Here is a 19,858-nt window from a genome sequence, read left to right as displayed (position 1 = left end):
GTATGTGAATGTGTGTGTGTGTGTGTGTGTGTGTGTGTGTGTGTGTGTGTGTGAGGGCCACCAGACTTTATGGCCCCATGTTAGCTGTCAAACGAGCTGTTTGCTCTTCCAGCTGGCCTGTCATATATCTGTTTCTCTGTGACACTTACATAATCTGCATTACATAAAAGTGCATCTGATAACTCATCCACCTGTGATCTAAAGGCAGGTGTCACACACATTCTTCTCATTTGTCCTTTGACCCGCTCAGCTCTGCTGGTTACACATTACTCATTGTCCCCTTAGTCTCATGTTGTCAACCTTTGACAACATAGAGTGTGGTCCATACTGATGATTTTTCTGACAAATAACCTTGAAAATATGTTAGACAGATTAAAACCAGTCCACTCTGACTCCCAGATATTGTGTAAAGTTAACCAGACAGATCTGATCTAGGAATTTCAATCAACTTCTGCAACCTTGCTTTACAGTATACATCCATGGGCATGTTGCTTGAGGTCTAGTGTCCCCTTGATAGGACCAGCCAAATGTATGCCGAAGACAATGACGTAATGGAATTAGATGTATTTCAGATTGTCAGTGTCATCAACTGCTGCACTGTTGGCAAAGACACTCGCTCACTGTTGAGCTGGACAAAAGATTATTATGAAACTTCCCATTTTGATTGACTATTCATGAGTGTAACTCATAACATCAACTCTGTGAGTCTGCCATCCAGATTGTTATGTAATTTTAACTTATTTACATCAGCATCACATCACAAGAGTTTGTGAGTTGGAAGTAAATGCTGTCTGTGGATTAATCTTTATTATCTGTGGAAAAACTTATCTCTGAAATTCTAATTGCAAAGTCTACACAAACTTTGAGTTTTATTTGTGATGGATTCCAGACAGAAACTGCTGTACAGTTATTTGGTAGAGTTTTATCCAATATTGTGTGTCCTTTCTCACTTGTTCAAGACAAATGTGTCTAATCTTGATGTGCATTTTTGACACATCTCAGAAATCTACAATGACAAAAATACCCTAAGGTACACTTCTAATAATGCATTGGGCATATCATTGTTTGGCTTGTTATTTTCTTAGCAGCGTGGTCTAACCCTTCTACTCCTTCCTGTTTTTTCCACTGTAGTATGATATTATGGGGCACTCTGGAGATGGGTTTGACATAGAACTGGTCAGATGTGACAAAGTGCCCAAGAACAACAAGGAGAGACTGAAGGTTTTGAAGGTACAGTAATGCTTCTGTAATGCAGGGGTGACCTCATTTCCCGTGTTTGTTTTGAAGTCGATGCTCTTATGAATTCACATGTGCTGACGTAGTAGCCAGCGTTTCTCCTAGAATTCCTCCTATTGTCTTATGTGACCACATCAGGAAGAAAGTCAAGCATAAATTCTCAGAGATGTTCTCTGGGAATCACTGACGCACGACTGCAGCCAGATTGGGGCCTTCAAATCTGAAACAATCCCATTTCTTTCCAAAAGAAAATTCTAGTTCCCCTGGTTTCAGCCATCACTGCAAAAAATCATTTAAAGCGGTCATGAATTGCCTTTGTTTTTTTTGTACTGTTCTCTGAGGTCCACTTATAATGTTATCAAAATATTTACATCAAAAACCATCATTTAGAAGTAATGGGCTATTTTCTGTCCTGTTTTTAACCCCCCTCGTCAGAACGCTCTGTTTGAATAGGTGTGGCGGATTGAAGACTCTGCTATGATTGGCTAACAGTTGTGTTTGACGGTCTATGTCCTTCACAGATGGACGCTGCTGTGATTTAGGTTAAAAATCCATAAATACTCACATCAAATGATCTGTTTAACAGACAAAGCAGTAGTGACCATGTAATGAAAACTGTTACTCACACTGTTACTGTCAGATCCAATATAGTCGCCACAGCATCGACTTGTAGTTTCAATCTTTCTGAAAATCCTGCAACAAATTTTGCTTAGTTTGAAAACAAATCCGTGGTAAAATGAAGTGAACAAAGGACTGTGTTCTTACTGACGTGGTCTGGAACTTTATGAAGAATAAAGTTCTTCAAATCAAGTTTATTGTTTGGTTTCTGCGTAGACCTGCGTTTTCTGCTCTTGTCATTTACCTACTATTTTAATTTACTGGGCGGGGCTAAACAGGCAGTGATGTAGAATCGGTGGGCGGGGCGATGTAGAAGCAGGTGTTGATCATCTTCTGCGGAGGCGGTGCTTATCCACACTATTACATCATAGAGTGGCACATTCCACAAGCTGTCGTTTTGGCAGACTGCCTTCAATATAAGCTGTTTTTAGACTAACGAGAAAGTTTAAAGTTCTGAAACTTACAGGATGTTTTTATAGCACAATGACCTCTTATATGTCAAAAGATCAAGGGAATTTTGATTTCTCAGTTCATGACCCCTTTAAAACATTGGCAAATTCATATTTTTACTCTTGGCTCTGCCAAGATTTCCGCCAAGTGAACTGACTTGCCTTAAAGCCAAGAGCACACTACAAGATTGTATTAAAATTGAAAGTAGTGCACGATAAAAAAGCCACACATCCTGATCAATTTGCAAAAAGTGTGCCTGTGCTGTTCTAGTGTGTGCCAGCTCACAAGTTTAAAATGTGTCTAATCAGCCAGCAGGTAAAAAACTAGTATGCTCAACTGAGGCAGATAATTCTCCAGCAACTATTTTGACTCTATTTCCCATGTGCAAAAATACTGATATGTTGTCCAAAATCAACTTCCATGTGTGAACTATGTGTGCGCCAGCCACCCCACAGGAAGTGCACTAAAAACAAACTGTTTAGCATATGGTCTTTTCATTCCTCTGAATATGCATTATAACCTCTTCTTCTGCTGTATACCACTGTCCCAGACCATGAATGCCCACTCGCAGTTCTGCATGAGCGGAGACTACACGCTGGAGGGCACTGAACACGCCATGAAGGAGCTGGCGCATGAAGAAGCCGACGAGCATTTCGTCATCGTGCTGAGCGACGCCAACCTGGAGCGCTACGGGATCAGCCCCGACCGGTTTGCACGCGCCCTCACCAGTAACCCACAGGTCAATGCCTTCGCCATCTTCATCGGTTCCCTAGGAGATCAGGCGGACAGGTGAGATTGATGTCCTGCAGCAGCTCGCGTGTTAAACGTTAGCGTGCTTGGTTAAAGGTTAAGCCTGGATTAGAACCGGCCAGTGGCATTTCAGCAGAACTGCCGTGCGGTGAAAGTTGGTTTCTAAAGTGCACTTTAAAAAAAACAAGGTCCATTTCAGTGCTAATTGCAGTGCAAAGTCTCAAATGTTCAGGGCGGCAATATAAAGTATAATGAGTTTGAAATGTAATTAGCTTTCCCTTTATGTCATCACTTTGCTGTGGCTTGTATGATTTGTACGGCCTTTCTCTAATAAAAGACGAGAGTCTATAGGCTCATGTACAGCTCTCTTTGGTGCATTGTTCATGTTATTTGGTGGATTTTGTGGGTCTTGACTCACAGAGTGCACATAAGGAGAGCTTGAAGGCATGCGGAAGGCGCCACCGTGGTGGTCGGACACGTCCCATATAGGCTGTCTTTTCATGGCCTCCGTGATTTAAAGAGCAGTCCATGTGCCTTCTTTTTAAAGAGACTAAATGACAGTCATGAATGATTAGTGAGGAAGGAGGGGCGGCAGCAAAGTGAAAGGACATGGGCGGCACTTTGCTCTCAGCCCCTCTTAACCAACAGGCTTTTCCCAAGACCCTGTATCTTATCAGCCTCACTGTGAATGACAGCCATTGTCCCTCCTAGGCAGGAGTAGGAACTGGGGAGGAAAAGCTCATTTGCATTGCTAATGTTTGATGTGGGGCTCTTTTCTCTCTCCGACATCCAGGCTCCAGAGGACTCTGCCGGCCGGACGATCTTTTGTCGCCATGGACACCAAGCAGATCCCCCAAATCCTTCAGCAGATTTTCACATCCACCATGCTGTCCAGTGCCTGAGAGAACTACAGTTGGGCGAATCGCACTGAAATTGGCATGTCACTGATGACAAGGAGCAACAGGTCGAATCTCATGATAAAAATTTCACTGGAAAATCAAAAAAAAAAAGATACAAAAAAAAAAGGAATTATACTTTTATTTATACTGAGCACATTTTCTCCCTGAATTTTCATTACCATTCATTCTTTTAATGTAATGTAAAAATATATATAGTAATATGTTATAAAATTGATTTATTGTACTTGCATTCTTTAAAGTTTGGAATGAGAGTAATGAGAATCCCCATTCAGAATAAAGGGATTTACAAAAATCTCATAAGTAAAATGTCCATGAATACAGTCAAAATAAAAAAAAGTAAAACATTACTGATGTTTATGTAAGCTGATTTTTTTTTTTAAATGTATTTCAACATATATTTTTAATACAATAAAAAGTTCAGAATGACAGTAATGAGAATTCAGATTGGGAGTAAATGGAATTACAAAAAAGTAAAATTCCCATAAAAACAGTAAAAATAAAATAACTGACATCCATGTATGTTAATTAAAAAAAAAAAGTATGCTAATTTATAATTGCAATATTTTTTATACAATAAAAAGTCTGAATGAAATCAATTTCAAGCCCCAATTGAGAATAAATAATTAAAAAAGAATAAATAAAATAAAAAAACATGAAAGTAAAATGTCCATTAAAAAAAAAAAACATTATGGTGGTGAGAATTTAGGGGAATATGCTTATTTGTCATTAAAAATAATAAATATAATTTTTTATGGTGACCTGGACATGTCAAAAAAGACCAGAGACCTGTCTGCCCTCCATACACCCTCAGTCTCAAGGGGCACGGTTTTGTGTATGGACTATACTACATACAAATCCATAGTAATTCTGTGATGTATCAGGACTGAACTGTATGAGTCTAGAATATTTGCACAAGTGCATGGTGTTATGGAAATTATTATATTTTAATTTTGACAGTTGTTGTTTTAAAGGGGTCATCGGATGCCCATTTTCCACAAGTTGTGTGTGTGTGTGTGTGTGTGTGTGTGATATCCAAGGTTGCATTTAGTTTGAAATTTGGATTATTTTATAAATGCAGTGAGCCCCGATAAATGCAATTTCTAATATTTCTAAAGTGTTTCTTTATAATGAACATCACTTTACCTGCTCTATAACGCAGTGAAAGAGCTCCTGTATTGAACAATCGATTCTCGAGCCATCGATATCAACCTATTCAGCACCACCGCCATGGACAGTACCTGCTAACGTCGCATGTAAGAAGGTTTACCTTAAGCAACATCCTAAGGTATAGTTCGGGGAACACGCCTAGAACAGGTATACCTTTAGTTAAGATATACCTTTAGAGTCTTCATAGCGAGCTAAGAGACAACGTTATCGGGAAACGCAGCCCTGTTTTAAATGTATTTTAATGTAATGGTTTTAATTGTAGCGGCATGTTTATTAGGATCAATCTCCAATCTGTCTACAATATAGTGCTATAATAACTGCACTCAGACCCATGACTCCTTTAGGCTATGATCAGATCAAAACTGGGCTTAATATTTCTTTATTTGAAAAAGAACCTTATACTCACTTCTTCTGTAGGTGAGGCTGGATCACGAATGATTCGCGCGAACATAGATGCATTTAAGTAGATCGGGGGTGTATTCCCTTCACAAACAAACGTAATTATCTGCGTCTTCAGTGGCTCAGATGTCGGGATTAAATGACGACTGCTATGTTCATTATTACATCCAACAACCGAACACCTCAATCACTTAGGAGACACTCTTGTCTACATCTGCTCGGCGCTGAAACAATGGTGGACTGATGACAGCTCACTCAGGGTGAGTCTAAGGTAAAATGCTAGTGTCAATCAACAATCGTGGGAGGGGCCTGGGTCTGTGTGACGTCACACAGACAGGCATCTGAGAATGGCTTGATATGAGAAAGGGGAAATGATTTAATGAGATTTAAAAAAAAAAAAACTGGGGGGAAAAAAAAGAGTGCATGCCGCATCTGATGACCCCTTTAACGTATTTAGTGAGCTATTAACAATCACACATATGCCTAAATGTCTATCCATGCTATGTTAAGACTGTTTTATCAGGTCAGTGCATTGATTTGATTGTGTTTAATAGTGCTGGGGGATATAATCAAATATGTAATGATGCATTTTGACTATAATCAGTATACCTAAAAATGTACTGTATGTATATTTGCTTTGAAATTGTTTAAAAAGTGGTTTATTTTAACCAAACAATTGCCAACAGATTGAAAATATTTAACATTGGAACTAAATTTGAAATCAAGGTAAATACATGAATGCAATATTCAATTTACATTATTACATTATTATAATTATTATTATATACTACAAAATAATATTGTAAAATATGTACAAATTAATATTCACAACAAAGTTGTTTGATTTTATATACCACTAACACATCCTTGGGAATATTGTAAGTATCAAATATATATTTATTGCCCAGCTCTGGTTAAGAGTGTATTATTAGAACGAGGCGTGTCTGAGTGTAACCCATTTTGTTTTCAAGAGCCCTATGTTGTGTAAGAGTTGGCACTCTTTCGTCAAGTTTGTTGGGATTTTCCCAGTGTCCTCTAAACACATCATTGTAAAGTGCACACATCCTGTAGCTTATGGAGACGGAGGAGAAAGAGAGAGAGTCAGCCGCACACCACCGCCGCCCCATCACCCGAGACTTCCTCATAAATCTCTTTCCGTCCTGAGAAACCAGAACCTCAAGTGCAATTCCACACCGCATTCCTCAGCCGTCCCGTTACACACTCATCACTCTTTGACCAAATGAGTGCAAATGAAAATGTATTTGTGATCTCTGACAGGTCTGACACTCGGCTTCGCTGACACAGAGCTGTGCGAAACTCGAAAGGAAAAACAGCGGCTCACTGAAATAGCAGGTCAAAAGAACAGATAAAGGTGTGTTTTCAGTACCCAAAGATGAGGGTATTTTTACTGCAGAAAAGTATAGCCGCCTGTGCATCCTGTTTATGAGTCAACATTTTTTTCCTGGACTTCCTGTCCTGACCTCTGCTCTGTACCGGGACCATGTTAGCAGTGTTGAGTGTGGAATGTTGTCCACCTGACCGCATGTGCTTCTTCACTGCTTGCGCAAACTCCTCTGAGATGCTTGATTTCCAAGTCAACAGTTTTTTTTCCTTCCTGTCCGCTGGACCCGCTGACGCCCGGCCTGCCACCCTGCCCCTCACACTGAGCTGAGGAATCCAGCCCCTGGCTCCAGTTACGCCACAATCCCGAGATGTTGCCGAGGAGAAAGTGGGACTGTAATTTATAGAATCTGGCCAGCGTGATGAGTTGAACTTTGGAAAGCCAGCAGGTAGCAGGAATGTTCTACTGAAAACACTGACACTCTTCCAGAACCTACTGAACTGCCTACTTCAACTCAAAGTATACTTCAGTTTTGATGTGAACTCTTAAAGGGACAGTTCACCCAAAAATGTCAATTTTGTCATTAATTACTCACCCTCATGTCGTTCCAAACTTTCATTCATCTTCAGAACACAAATTAAGATATCTGCTTTCTGACCCTCCATAGACAGCAACACAACTGACACGTTCAAGACCCAGAAAAGGTAGTAAGGACATCATTAAAATAGTCCATGTGACATCAAAGACTGACACGAAAGAGAAGAATTGTTGAATAAAGTCGTTATTTTTGTTTTCTTTGTGCGCACAAAGTATTCTCGTAGCTTCATAACATTACATATGAACCACTGATGTTGCATGGACTATTTTAACGATGTCCTTAATAACTTTCTGGGCCTTAAACGTGTCAGTTGCGTTGCGGTCTATAAAATAACGAATGTTATCCCGATAACAGTTCTGATGTCAATTCAAAATTGACTATTTCACTCACTATTTGTGTGTGCTGTGACATCCCACATGAAAAAAATACTATAGTAATTTATATTAATACTATAGTGTTTTTGAACCATACTATAATAAAGTGTATTATACTGTATATATTATAGTATTTACAACACTTTGTTAATGAATGCTACAGCATACTATTAACTATGGTGAACTGATAAGCTATAATATATACTGTAGTATACTTCAGTTTTTACTACAGTAAACTGTAGTGTATTGTAGTATAATATACTCTATAGCTGTAGAAAACTTAGTATAGTATTGGGTAAAGTAATTTGTTTATATTACTATAGTTGTTATATTACCAGAGCAACTAGAATTAGCATTACCACAAGAAATTAATTAAAGTGCTTTACTATAGTATGGTTCAAAAACACTAGTATTTACTGTAAATTACTATAGTATTTTTCCATGTGGGATGTTATGCTTCTTTGATTATCATGCCATTAGCATCATGCTAACACCAAACTCCTTTGAAATCAATTGTGGGTCGAGCCTTTGTGCAAGGAGCACCGTTTCTGCCAATGCAGAGCATCACTTAAGAGTTTCATTTCAGTTATGATGCATATGTAGGCTGTAAACAGCAAAGCAGCTCACTAGGTTTTGGAACAGAGCCCAAACGGATCCTCTGTGCCTTGAAGGGCAAAACACAGCAGCGTGTTCACACATATGTGACCCTGGACCACAAAACCAGTCATAAGGGTCAATTTTTCAAAATTGAGATTTATGCATCATCTGAAAGCTGGATAAATAAGCTTCCCATTGCAATAATTTTGACCCATACAATGTATTTTTGGCTATTGCTACAAATATACTCCAGCGACTTATGACTGGTTTTGTGCTCCAGGGTCACATATGTGTACATCACTATACTGAAATGGCGTGCCAAGACTCCAGCATAAGTGAAGACATGAATCATCGCACTTCATTCACCCACACAGGCCTCGTTACTACTCATCAGGATTAATTGTATTTTGTAAGCGCCAACATGTCTTGTAAAAACAATGTAATGACTGACAATTACAGCCATTGAAGGTCATAATTTAAGTCTGACTTTGACTTGTTAATCGCAGCTGAACGTGTAATATTATTGTATACCTCATATCGTTTGATTTTTTTTTGTATACTCCAGCGACTTATGACTGGTTTTGTGCTCCAGGGTCACATATGTGTACATCACTATACTGAAATGGCGTGCCAAGACTCCAGCATAAGTGAAGACATGAATCATCGCACTTCATTCACCCACACAGGCCTCGTTACTACTCATCAGGATTAATTGTATTTTGTAAGCGCCAACATGTCTTGTAAAAACAATGTAATGACTGACAATTACAGCCATTGAAGGTCATAATTTAAGTCTGACTTTTGACTTGTTAATCGCAGCTGAACGTGTAATATTATTGTATACCTCATATCGTTTGATTTTTTTTTTGGTCTGTTTCAGATGTAGAATGGTGTAATGAATACACGTTAACAGATTAAATGAGCAATAAGGATCTATATTTGTCTGTCTTTTCTTTTCTTTTCTTTTTCTTTTTTCCTCAGTGTCCCATGCTAAAAGTGACGAGTTTTATGACACCAATAAAGCTCAAAATATTTCGACTTTTGATTCACTGTCAGTTTTAAGACAATGGACCAATCAGCTTAATCTAGATCAATCAGATTCAACTTTTTAATGGTTTTGAAAAGTTTTTAGAAGTCTATAAAAGTCTTTTGCTCACCAAGGCTACATTTATTTGATTTAAAAAAAAAATCCAGCAAAAACAGTAATAATGTGAAATATTATTACCATTTAAAATAACTTGTTGGATGGATGTTTTCTGTTTGAATATATTTATAGATGTAATTTATTCCTATGATGAATTTCCAGCGTCATTACTCCAGTCTTCAGTGTCACATGATCCTTCAGAAATCATTCTAATATGCTGATTTGATGCTCGAGAAACATTTCTTATTATTATCAATATTGAAAACAGTTGTGCTTAATATTTTTGTGGAAAATGTGATACTTTTTTTCAGGATTCTTTGATGAACAGAAAATTGAAAAGAACATTTTTAATATAAATCTTGATAAATATGTCACAATGTGTTATTGTCACAAAGTATTAATTTCACACTGACCAGAATAATTTCTTATATATATTACTAACCCCTACATTTTGAATGGTGTTGTGTAAGCATAGATAAAAGCAGAAATAGCCTCAATCCTGAAGCCTCGCAAGCAAATCAGTGCTAAAGCTGACAGAAACATCAGTTGTTAATGATTTCCATTATGTGTTTCCATTTCCATTGACTGCGGTGTTCTGCTGGTGTACTGACAGATCGACTACTCCAGAAGACCTGCTTGTGTCATTTGACCTAGTGCTTGAAACAAAGAAAAGAAAACGTGTCTAGACTCCTCAGAAGTGTGCTGATAGCTGCGGGTAAATGTTTATTTCCTCTGTGATATGTAACTGTTCAGGCAATAACATTATAACCACCTTTAATCTGCGTGGTAACAACATTTGTGATGTCAGTCCATACGTTCTGTCATTTTCCCAGCAGAACACAGTTATTTGAAGCATAACTTCATGAATGTTGTACATGCTATATTTGTTTCCTTCAGGCGCTGTTTTTCAGCATAGACTGATCTATGCTGGATTTGTGATGACCGTTTCATACAGTAGTTGTGCAATGATCAAACTCATCAAATGCTCATGCCTGGAGGAATGTGACCTCTGCATGAACATCGTCCTCTATTTAAAGCTACTAATGCGCACACACACTCAATGGGAGTGTGCTAATAAACACCTACACAAACGGACGTGTGCAAGTGTGTTTGTTCCCTTTGCTTGGCAGTATTTGATGAGGTTAGTCTGACTCACATGTGCCTGTGCTAACTAGCTTCCTGATGCCGCTGATACTGGACAGAGGGATGGAAAGAGGAAGCAGCTAACTAGCACATGGGATCTGAGGCCGCAGAATTTGATTATGCTTTCAGCCACTTAAAATGGTGTCTCTCCACTCCATATTTGTCAACCTAGGCTCATTAGAAAAATGTGCCTGTGGTGACATTTCTGCAAAATATTGTGTTTCTTGCACATTTCACTACACTTAGAAAGTGAAATGTCAGTTCAGATGAAGGTGAATCTGGCAATGTTTTATGCTGATTTTAGGTGTATGCTTCAGTTCGGAAATTATATTTCTGCTGATTGGTGATAAACAAGAATATGCGTGTTTGAAAATAACATACCACTTACACTAAATCCTAAACCTAACCGACAGTATTAACAAAAGCAAATGTGATAGAAAAAATGCCATTTTAGTCTCCAAGTGACTCGTATTTGAGAGTTTCACATCGCATGTGCAATGCTGTACCGGGTGAACTACCGAGCAAGTTTATGATGTCAGAAAAGCCATAGATATGGAGCTGGTTATGAGATGCAAACATCAAAATGTGATTTTGTGGGAGCGATTTTCTGTCATATTAACAGAGTAGTCAGCAGTATAGGTAATGTATATTACGCTGCTGTCACGTAATACGCAGATCTAATATAAACATGCAATATCTTTCCCAGACATAAAAGACTGTGTTTTTGTAACTTATGCGTGCTTTAACATAAACTTGCGTGTATTTGACCGTTTTAACACAATAAGACATGAAAGAGAACTTAGTTTAGTACTCGCATGCATGCGTGTGACAGCTGCTTTCTGTGCGTGTGCTTCGGATGTGTGAGCTCAGAAAACCGTATATCAGAAGTTTAAACTGATATGGCTTTAAAACACGATTTCAGCACGATAGACATGATAATCAAAACCAAACATATGTTTGTAGCAGAGTATCTGAGGAAGGAGCTGTAAAAGCACAGCTCTATTCTGGAAAAGTGGGCGGGGAGGAGCAGCTCATTTGCATTTAAAGAGACATGCACGAAATGTTTCTGCTTCCGCTCAAAATAGGCATTTTCAAAATGATATAATAAATGATCTGTGGGGTATTTTTTTGAGCTGAAACTTCACAGACACATTCTGGGGACACCCGAGACTTTTATTACATCTTGTAAAAAGGGGCATAATAGGTGACCTTTAATATTACTGTAAAGTAATTAACTGTAAAGATAACTATAATGATAACTATATTAGCATCCACACCAACGTATGATAATGTTTGTTTATTGTAAGCACATGCTGCAGTTTTATCGTCTGCCACTTTAAACACTTAAGCTCTTTAAAGAAGGATGGATTCTGATTGGCTGTCAATGTTTTTATCAGTTGATAAACAGCTGGAAAAAATCATTTTGAAAGATTCTAACGATATTGTTCCTTTGTTCGATTATAATTATGGTGTGGACTTGTTATAGTATCTTTACATATCTTTATCTTTCTTGGTGTGAACGGGCCTGTATTCAGTGAAAATTTCCTCTGCACTTTCATTTCCATTCTCAAAAGTGAGAATGCAAAGATTTTTAATTAATAGTAGTTTTTCAATTTCAGTCTTTTCCTCAGACAAAGCTATTGTATAACATGAGTTACAATTAGGCACTACGTTTATGGTGCCACGTTCACTATGAAATTTTGTTATATGGTAAAGAGCATCATAACGATTCACAGAGCAGCACCAGTGAATAAATGATGACAGAAGTTTGGCAAGTTTGGGACAAGTGTATATTTAACAGTCTGTCAGCTGTTGTCTCATTTTCCATTACCGGACAATGAGGGATTCTTGGGAAAGCGTCATGTAAGGTGTTTTTCACGAGAAAGTATAGGAGGCCAGGTGTCTGGGCACAGAGGAGATGTGTCAGCTCTGACTATATCTGTCATGGCTATTGGGTCAGGATTACGACAGTCTGCTGCTGCTCTGTGTGTGTGTGTGTGTGTGTAGGGGATCTGGGCTGTTTTAGGAACTTGGGAGGCCCATGAACGACCACAGGTGCTCATCAGGTGGGCTTTAACACAGAGCTGTCATTACTACCCAATTACTCCATCAGAAACTGCCAGCACTAGACTGCCATTACCACTTGGTGCTCTCAAAATATGCTTTTCATATTCCAATGGGTCAATATAGCACGGTTTCTCATAGCTTATTGCTCAAGTATTTTCTAATTTCATTCAAACTAATGAGTCCTGAGTTTGTGTGATAGTATGCATATTTTGAACTGTGTCATCCATTATTCTCTGAACCAAGTCCATGCAGGAATGCAGTTCCCCTCGGTCTGAAGATTGGATCTGTCCTGTTCACCCTCATGGGGGTGTCAAAGAGGAGAATATGAATATTCAGGGTCTGACCGACCTCATCCATCAAGACCAACAAGGTGCCAATGGTTCAATGTGAGGCTATGGAGCATGATGGATAAGATTGGACACCGGATCTTCATCTCTTTTGTTTCTCAGATCAGTGCTGGAGAGGCTGGAGAGGGGAAGCAGATTCCAGCCCTGCAATTCACCCTCAACTGCTGCTTTACTCTGCCAAATCACTGCAGCTTCCACAAGCGCTGGTGTCACATGGGATGCAAACACATCCAGATGTCTTGGACTGAGTCTAACTTGGTTTATAAATCTTAGCAACACAATCAGCCTTGTGTTTCTCAGTTTGTTTTGTCACTGTCAAAGGACTAGTTTACACAAAAATGAAAGTCATGCCATTATTTACTTTATATAAGTTTTTTTTTTTTATCCTTAAAGGATTGAGAATGACATTTATCATTCATCATTTGTGTCCATCGAAAAAAGAAAAGGTCATCAAGTTTGGATGGACATGAGGGTGAATAAATGATGACAGATTTGTCATTTTTAAGTGAAATGTCCATTTAAAGTTCCTGGATGTTTGTCTTGATAGTGTATTTTTACATCATATTGAGTGATTCCCTCTCTTCTCATCATTCTTGTGTTCTTTCATCACTAGATTATGTCAGATGGGTGTGACGCTGTGTGTTTGGATGATGTGTTGTACTCTACAGCGTGTGAGGGATGCTGATTAGTTTAGCAGGATGTTCAGTTCCTGTGGGTGTGTGTGTGTCCAGCTGGCCCACGCTGACCCACACCTCTCATTTTCCCAGCACTGAGTCCAGGCTCCGGTCATAAATGCATACTGGCCTTTCACTGCTGCCTGATGCAAATGAATGGTCGCTTAGCATTTCATCACTTGATTTGTGCTGTAGAAAAACCCCGGGAGACCCGAAAACAAACTGTGTTCACTACAGTCAAATGTTTAAGCAAAATAATTTGTTAGAAAGGTATTGGTTTCTCATGATGTTAAAAACATTTTTGTGATTTTTTTTTTCTTTTGTTTTCTTGTGTTTTGTTTTGTTTGTTTTTGTAGAAAACAACACTGTGCACACTAGGGTCAAAAGTGTAAGCAAAATTATTTGTTAAAACATTTTCTCATCTTTTTTGTTTGTTTTTTTTTAAACATGAAACTATGTAAACTAGATTCAACATTTTAGAAATGTTTTTGTTTGTGTTTTTTTTTGTAGAAGACACTAAACTCAAAAGTTTACAAATGTATTTTTTGTTTGTGTTTTTTTTTCTGTAGAGGACACTAAACTCAAAAGTTTACAAATGTATTTTTTGTTTGTGTTTTTTTTTCTGTAGAGGACACTAAACTCAAAATTGTGGGGGGGGGGGTGGTTGTTTGTTTTCACCCAATAATTCTGTAAACTAGAGTCAAGTTTTGAAATATATTTTAGCAACTTATTTGTTCCTAAATCTTAAATGTGTATTGTTTTATTTTGTTTCTGTTTCTGTTGTTGTTTTGTTTTTTTATTTTGTGTTGTTTTGTTTGCTTGTTTTTGTTGAAGACCCCCAGAGACCCAACAACACTAAAGTTAAAAATGTAGAAACTTTTCTGTTCTTGTTTGTTTGTTTGTTTGTTTGTTTGTTTGTTTGTTTGTTGTGTTGTTTTGTTTCGTAGGAACACCTTCTGTGTGGATCTTCTAAATGCAGTTGCAAATGAATCTTTTCAACATAGAAAATACTGTCTTGATGGTAGTTTTGTAAGTTGAAGTAACTGATGTTCCCACAGTCACCACCACCATTTTCCCCTAAATTATTGCCTTTCACCCAGGAGAAAGTAAATTATGCATTATGCCAGATTGTTCCATAACAAGTCATATTTTAACAAGACACTGATGTATCATAGAGACGGCGTCTACAGGCAGCCTGTGGAATGGCTTGTTTCTGATAGTATCTCTGCTACAATCATTCAGAGCACACACTCCCTCTGCTCATGTGCATTCCTGCAGGAGATTCCTGACATCAGCATTAACACACTGACCCGCTTCAGTGTCATGAACTTTAACCTGGAAGAACGTTAACTAAAATCAACTGAGCTTTTTTCATAGTCCATACACTGGGTTTCACCTCCCATCATAATTCCAGCACTCAGTTTAAATGTGGGTAATGAAAAGCGTGCACATATTTCACATGCAAATAATTCCTAGTATGCACCATTGTAAACTGAGCACAAATATTTCGGAAAGTTAAACAGGGCACACAGCTCTGAATGAAGCTCTTTTATACAGTGTGTGTGCAGTGGCAGGGTGTGTAACAAGACTCATCGGTGTGTAATTATGCAGAACCGGAAGTCTGGAACATTTCAGTTCTCTTGTTCTGAACTTACACAATGGCCTGATGCTTTACAATGACGGAATTTGATTTATTTTGATTAGATGCCCATTGCGGACAATTTAGACAAAAGACAAATGATCAGTACGGCAGATTGTGCATCTATCCCTCAGCCTTAATTTCATTGACTAAACATTAAAAATGGCATATTCCCTTGCCAAGACCAGTGTAGATTTTTCATTTGGATTAACGATCAATATAGGGAATTGTGCATAATAAGACCAGGAACATGAATTAGGAAAACAGTCCATTTTAATTTCATGTTGATTTTAAGTAGAATTTACAGATTTCGTCATGATTTAATTGAAGTTTCTATCCAATGATTTAAGTATAAAGGAAGTGTGGAAATATGTCTATTTGCATTTCTTGATATTTAAAAGAAACACAAAGCTGGTGCTGCCATGCCCTGTTCACTGAGCAGAGAGTAAATCTAACATAAGCAGCTCCTATTGAGGTAACATGCACTATCAAGTCTGCATGTCCTGTCCTAGAGTAACTTTAGTATTAGGAAACACTGTGCCCACGTTTATCCCTGGACTCCGTTCTGCATGCCTGCAGGTCATGTTGCGCAGATCACAGCATCATGTGATCGCCAGAGGCATTTTTACATCATTTGAAACGCTTACTGTGGCTCTCTGCTGAATGTGGCAGTTAAGATATACAGGGAAGAATATGGAGACAACATGTCATAATGTTGACTTTAATATTTGTTTGTCTTATTTGAGAATGTTAAAGCTTTGAAATCTTACACCTGCATCCTGCATGTCACAGCACCAACACTGTTTATTTCCCTATAACCGCCTTTAAGGCCTCTAGGCATCATTCCTGAATCGGCGGTAAATCTAACATAAGCAGCTCCTATTGAGGTAACATGCACTATCAAGTCTGCATGTCCTGTCCTAGAGTAACTTTAGTATTAGGAAACACTGTGCCCACGTTTATCCCTGGACTCCGTTCTGCATGCCTGCAGGTCATGTTGCGCAGATCACAGCATCATGTGATCGCCAGAGGCATTTTTACATCATTTGAAACGCTTACTGTGGCTCTCTGCTGAATGTGGCAGTTAAGATATACAGGGAAGAATATGGAGACAACATGTCATAATGTTGACTTTAATATTTGTTTGTCTTATTTGAGAATGTTAAAGCTTTGAAATCTTACACCTGCATTCTGCATGTCACAGCACCAACACTGTTTATTTCCCTATAACTGCCTTTAAGGCCTCTAGGCATCATTCTTGAATCGGCGGACTGTTCTTTTAGGTTTAGTACTCTATTGATAATCTTCCGCCCACCTTGTGTATATGCAACGTCATTTGTGCGGTGGAAAACATTGCACTCGACTCATAAATCTGGGCAAGTTAGAACAGGGCAAGTGCCGTATCTGGAGAAGTGGCAGAGGTGAAGCCAGAGGAAAGACTGAGCATCTGTCTCTTTTGTTTGAGAAGAACCAGCTCTGCACATGGCTGTTACTCACTGCACTGAGGTGGGCAGTAATAAGACAAGGTCACTGCACACCCTTCCCTGCAGGCGTGCAGATGCTGAGGGCCTTAGGTGTCCTGACACAGGCATGGACTGAAAGCAGACCTTTTAATGCAGCTATCAAATGTGACTTCAGGCCCAAAATTTCAGTTTACTCTGCTTTAAGCACACTGGCCAAACAAAATGAAATAAAATCGTATTATAACTAATGCAATACTTCTTATTACATTAGTTTTAAAAAAAACATTGTTCAGGCTAATGCTTTAGTTAAATGTGGTCAAAGCTGTGGCCTACACTCCTAAAAATAAATGTTCCAGCCTCTTCATGTCTTTTGCTGACCTTGGTGATATTACATATCATATTATAATAGAGGAGGATCAAACTGCTTGATGAGGATGCATTTTAATGTGCATCATATTAATATTAACCCCAGCTTTACAACATAAATTTATTGTTGATGTTAATTGTGTTGGATTTCTAACTTACACCTCCAAAATACATACTGTAGCAACCTATTGGTTGGCATTATTATTCGATTTAATGTATGTTGTATGATCTTTTGTGTGGGTGTGTGTGCAGGTGGGGTTTTTTTCTGTAGGGGTTGTTTTTTGAGCATTAGACATGTTGTTACAGACAGTTCAATCTTTATTGTTGTGAGAATAAGTGTTTATGAAAAAGTCAATAAAAACTGCATTAAATAAAATAAAGGTTCCAAAAGTGGGTTTTTGTAGCAATGCAACAGAAGAAACATTTTGGGTTACCCAAAGAAAATTGTGAAGAGTTCCTAAAAGAACACTTTTTTATGAATGAATGGATGGATAAAAACCTTTAAAAAATGTTCAATGAAAAAGTTCCATGAATGTTAAAGGTTTTCCAAAGAACCATAGATGCCAGTAAGAGTGCAGCTTTGTGTTTATTCTGTCTAAAGCCAATTGGTAAAAGAATAAATAAAATAAAACACTTCATGATTTTATATGGTCTTAATGGTCATGTCCAAGAACTACTGTGTCACAGCCCAGCATTCTTTCACATAATGTTGAAAGTAGCCTGCAGTGAAAGTTGGTGCAGGTCTAATGAGTGGGTATTGACAGATGACCATTCTCAGAGTGATGCTGCCCCAGGCTGAAATTGTCCAAATCCCTCTTTTAATCCTGCACTCAACGAAAAACTTTGGAGTCTTTAGTAACGGTCCAGTAACCCAGCACATGTTGTGCACATGATGTGAGTCTGAAGAACATTTTCTATTACTGGTCACCATTATCGTACATTCGGCCTGATGTGTAATACTGACACTTTCCACACACATCGACCCTCTGACAGAAAGAGAAGATGATCTGTTGGTGCTGTGGCAGGAGAGAGCGTCCAGTAAAGGTGTGCTCTTTCACCCCTAAGGCTGCAGGGAGATTCACACACTTCTCTAAATGAAAGGGTGTTGATCCAAATGAAACGCACACTCACTCACCCACCTCTTCGGACTGACAAGAGGAAAATGAGATTAGGGTCAGAGATTTTGTGTTTGTTTCATGTTGTGAAACTGTGTTTGTTTGAAATGTCTCATTTGCTGTGGTTATGAGTTCCTAAATATTTCAATATAATATCTAACCCTCTCAGAAGCTGTCCAAACCAATGTGGGGAATTTGTTTGAGAGTTTGAGGTTTATCAATTAAAATATCTTTGAATTGTGTCATCATTTACTCACCCACATGTTGTTCCAACCCAATATGAATTTCTGTTTTCTGTGGAATACAAAAGGAGACTTTCTGATGAATATCCTGACCGATGTTCTCCACGCAATGAAAGTGAATGGGGCATGTGCTGTAAAACCGCAAAAGAATCTTAAAAGCAGTCCAAATGTAGTAACCCAAACTTCCAAATCCTAATAGTTTTTGGTGAGATATTTAAGTAATTCATTATTGAAAATCTTGCCTCTGTAATTCCTTTAGATGCATAGACTATGTCATTAGTTTTGCAAAAACAACACTAAAAATTTCACTTAATCACTCGTCTTAAAAATTCGACTCTGAGAGAGGTTTTAATTTTCTTGAGTACTATTACGTGCTTTTTAAAGACTTGAGAGCCTTCACACATGACCTGAGCAAAACGGAGGCGTCTCTAGACACGTTTAAACATTTTAAAACACGAAAAAGGCCAAAAGAACGGAAATGGTCAACGACATATAAATATAGCGCATGTTCACATGTAAAAACAACCGAAAAACAGCGTGCACAGACACAAAAACACTTGCGGTGTGAATGGCGGCGGCTTATACACATGACACAGTGGTGGCATAGATTAATTTTCTCAAAGTTACCGCTCAAAAAGTGGGCTTTTTAATTTGTTTGTAGGTGAATATCTACTTCATCAAGTGCTGTTTGTTTTCTATTGTTAAGTATCTCGATACTGTGTCCACTTGTTTTACTGAGAAACCGCTCTTGATTCAGTAAGAGGGAGTTAAATGTTTATGTTTATGCCGAGATATTCATCAAAACTTTCCATGGAAGAAAATAGGCTACATTTCATGATGTTTAGTAATTGACAGAATTTTCATTTTGGGGTGAGCTATCCCTTTATTAAAGCAAATATTGTCATGGAGAGTGAAGTAACCTAATAAATAAATAAATAAAACGCCTCTTCTGCAGGAGACAGCTTGTCTACTTTGAGCCCCTATGTGTTATTGGCAGACCCCTGCCTAGAACTCATTCTTGAGCTCTCAAGTGGCCTTTCTTTTCTCCTCTGGCAGCCAGTGGCCTGCCACAAGCAGATAAGTGAGCTGTGCTGAGAGATACATTGAGGAATGAATAGGAACAAATTGTTTAGCATTACAGATTATAGTGCTACAAGCTCCCAGTCTCACACTGGGGTCTCATTCCCTCAACAGCTGCCCCTGAATG

General features: G+C 38.3%; 1 protein-coding gene across 3 annotated transcripts in view; it reads left to right on the top strand.

Annotated features, from left to right (window-relative positions):
• Window positions 1-4,419, top strand: part of vwa8 (von Willebrand factor A domain containing 8) — a 116,045-nt gene extending 111,626 nt beyond the window's left edge. For all 3 annotated transcript variants that reach the window (XM_016454457.1, XM_016454458.1, XM_016454459.1), the window contains 3 exons: window positions 1,132-1,230; window positions 2,855-3,093; window positions 3,848-4,419. In XM_016454457.1, coding sequence (XP_016309943.1) covers window positions 1,132-1,230; window positions 2,855-3,093; window positions 3,848-3,956 — 447 coding nt within the window. In that variant the 3' untranslated portion in view covers window positions 3,957-4,419. The remainder of the gene's footprint in view (window positions 1-1,131; window positions 1,231-2,854; window positions 3,094-3,847) is intronic.
• Window positions 4,420-19,858: the final 15,439 nt, after the last annotated feature.

Source organism: Sinocyclocheilus anshuiensis, unplaced genomic scaffold, assembly GCF_001515605.1.
Source record: "Sinocyclocheilus anshuiensis isolate Anshui unplaced genomic scaffold, SAMN03320099.WGS_v1.1 scaffold247, whole genome shotgun sequence".
NCBI classification, from domain to species: Eukaryota; Metazoa; Chordata; class Actinopteri; order Cypriniformes; family Cyprinidae; genus Sinocyclocheilus; species Sinocyclocheilus anshuiensis.
Note: the sequence above shows the minus strand (reverse complement) of the source record. Positions and strands in the feature narration are given on the sequence as shown.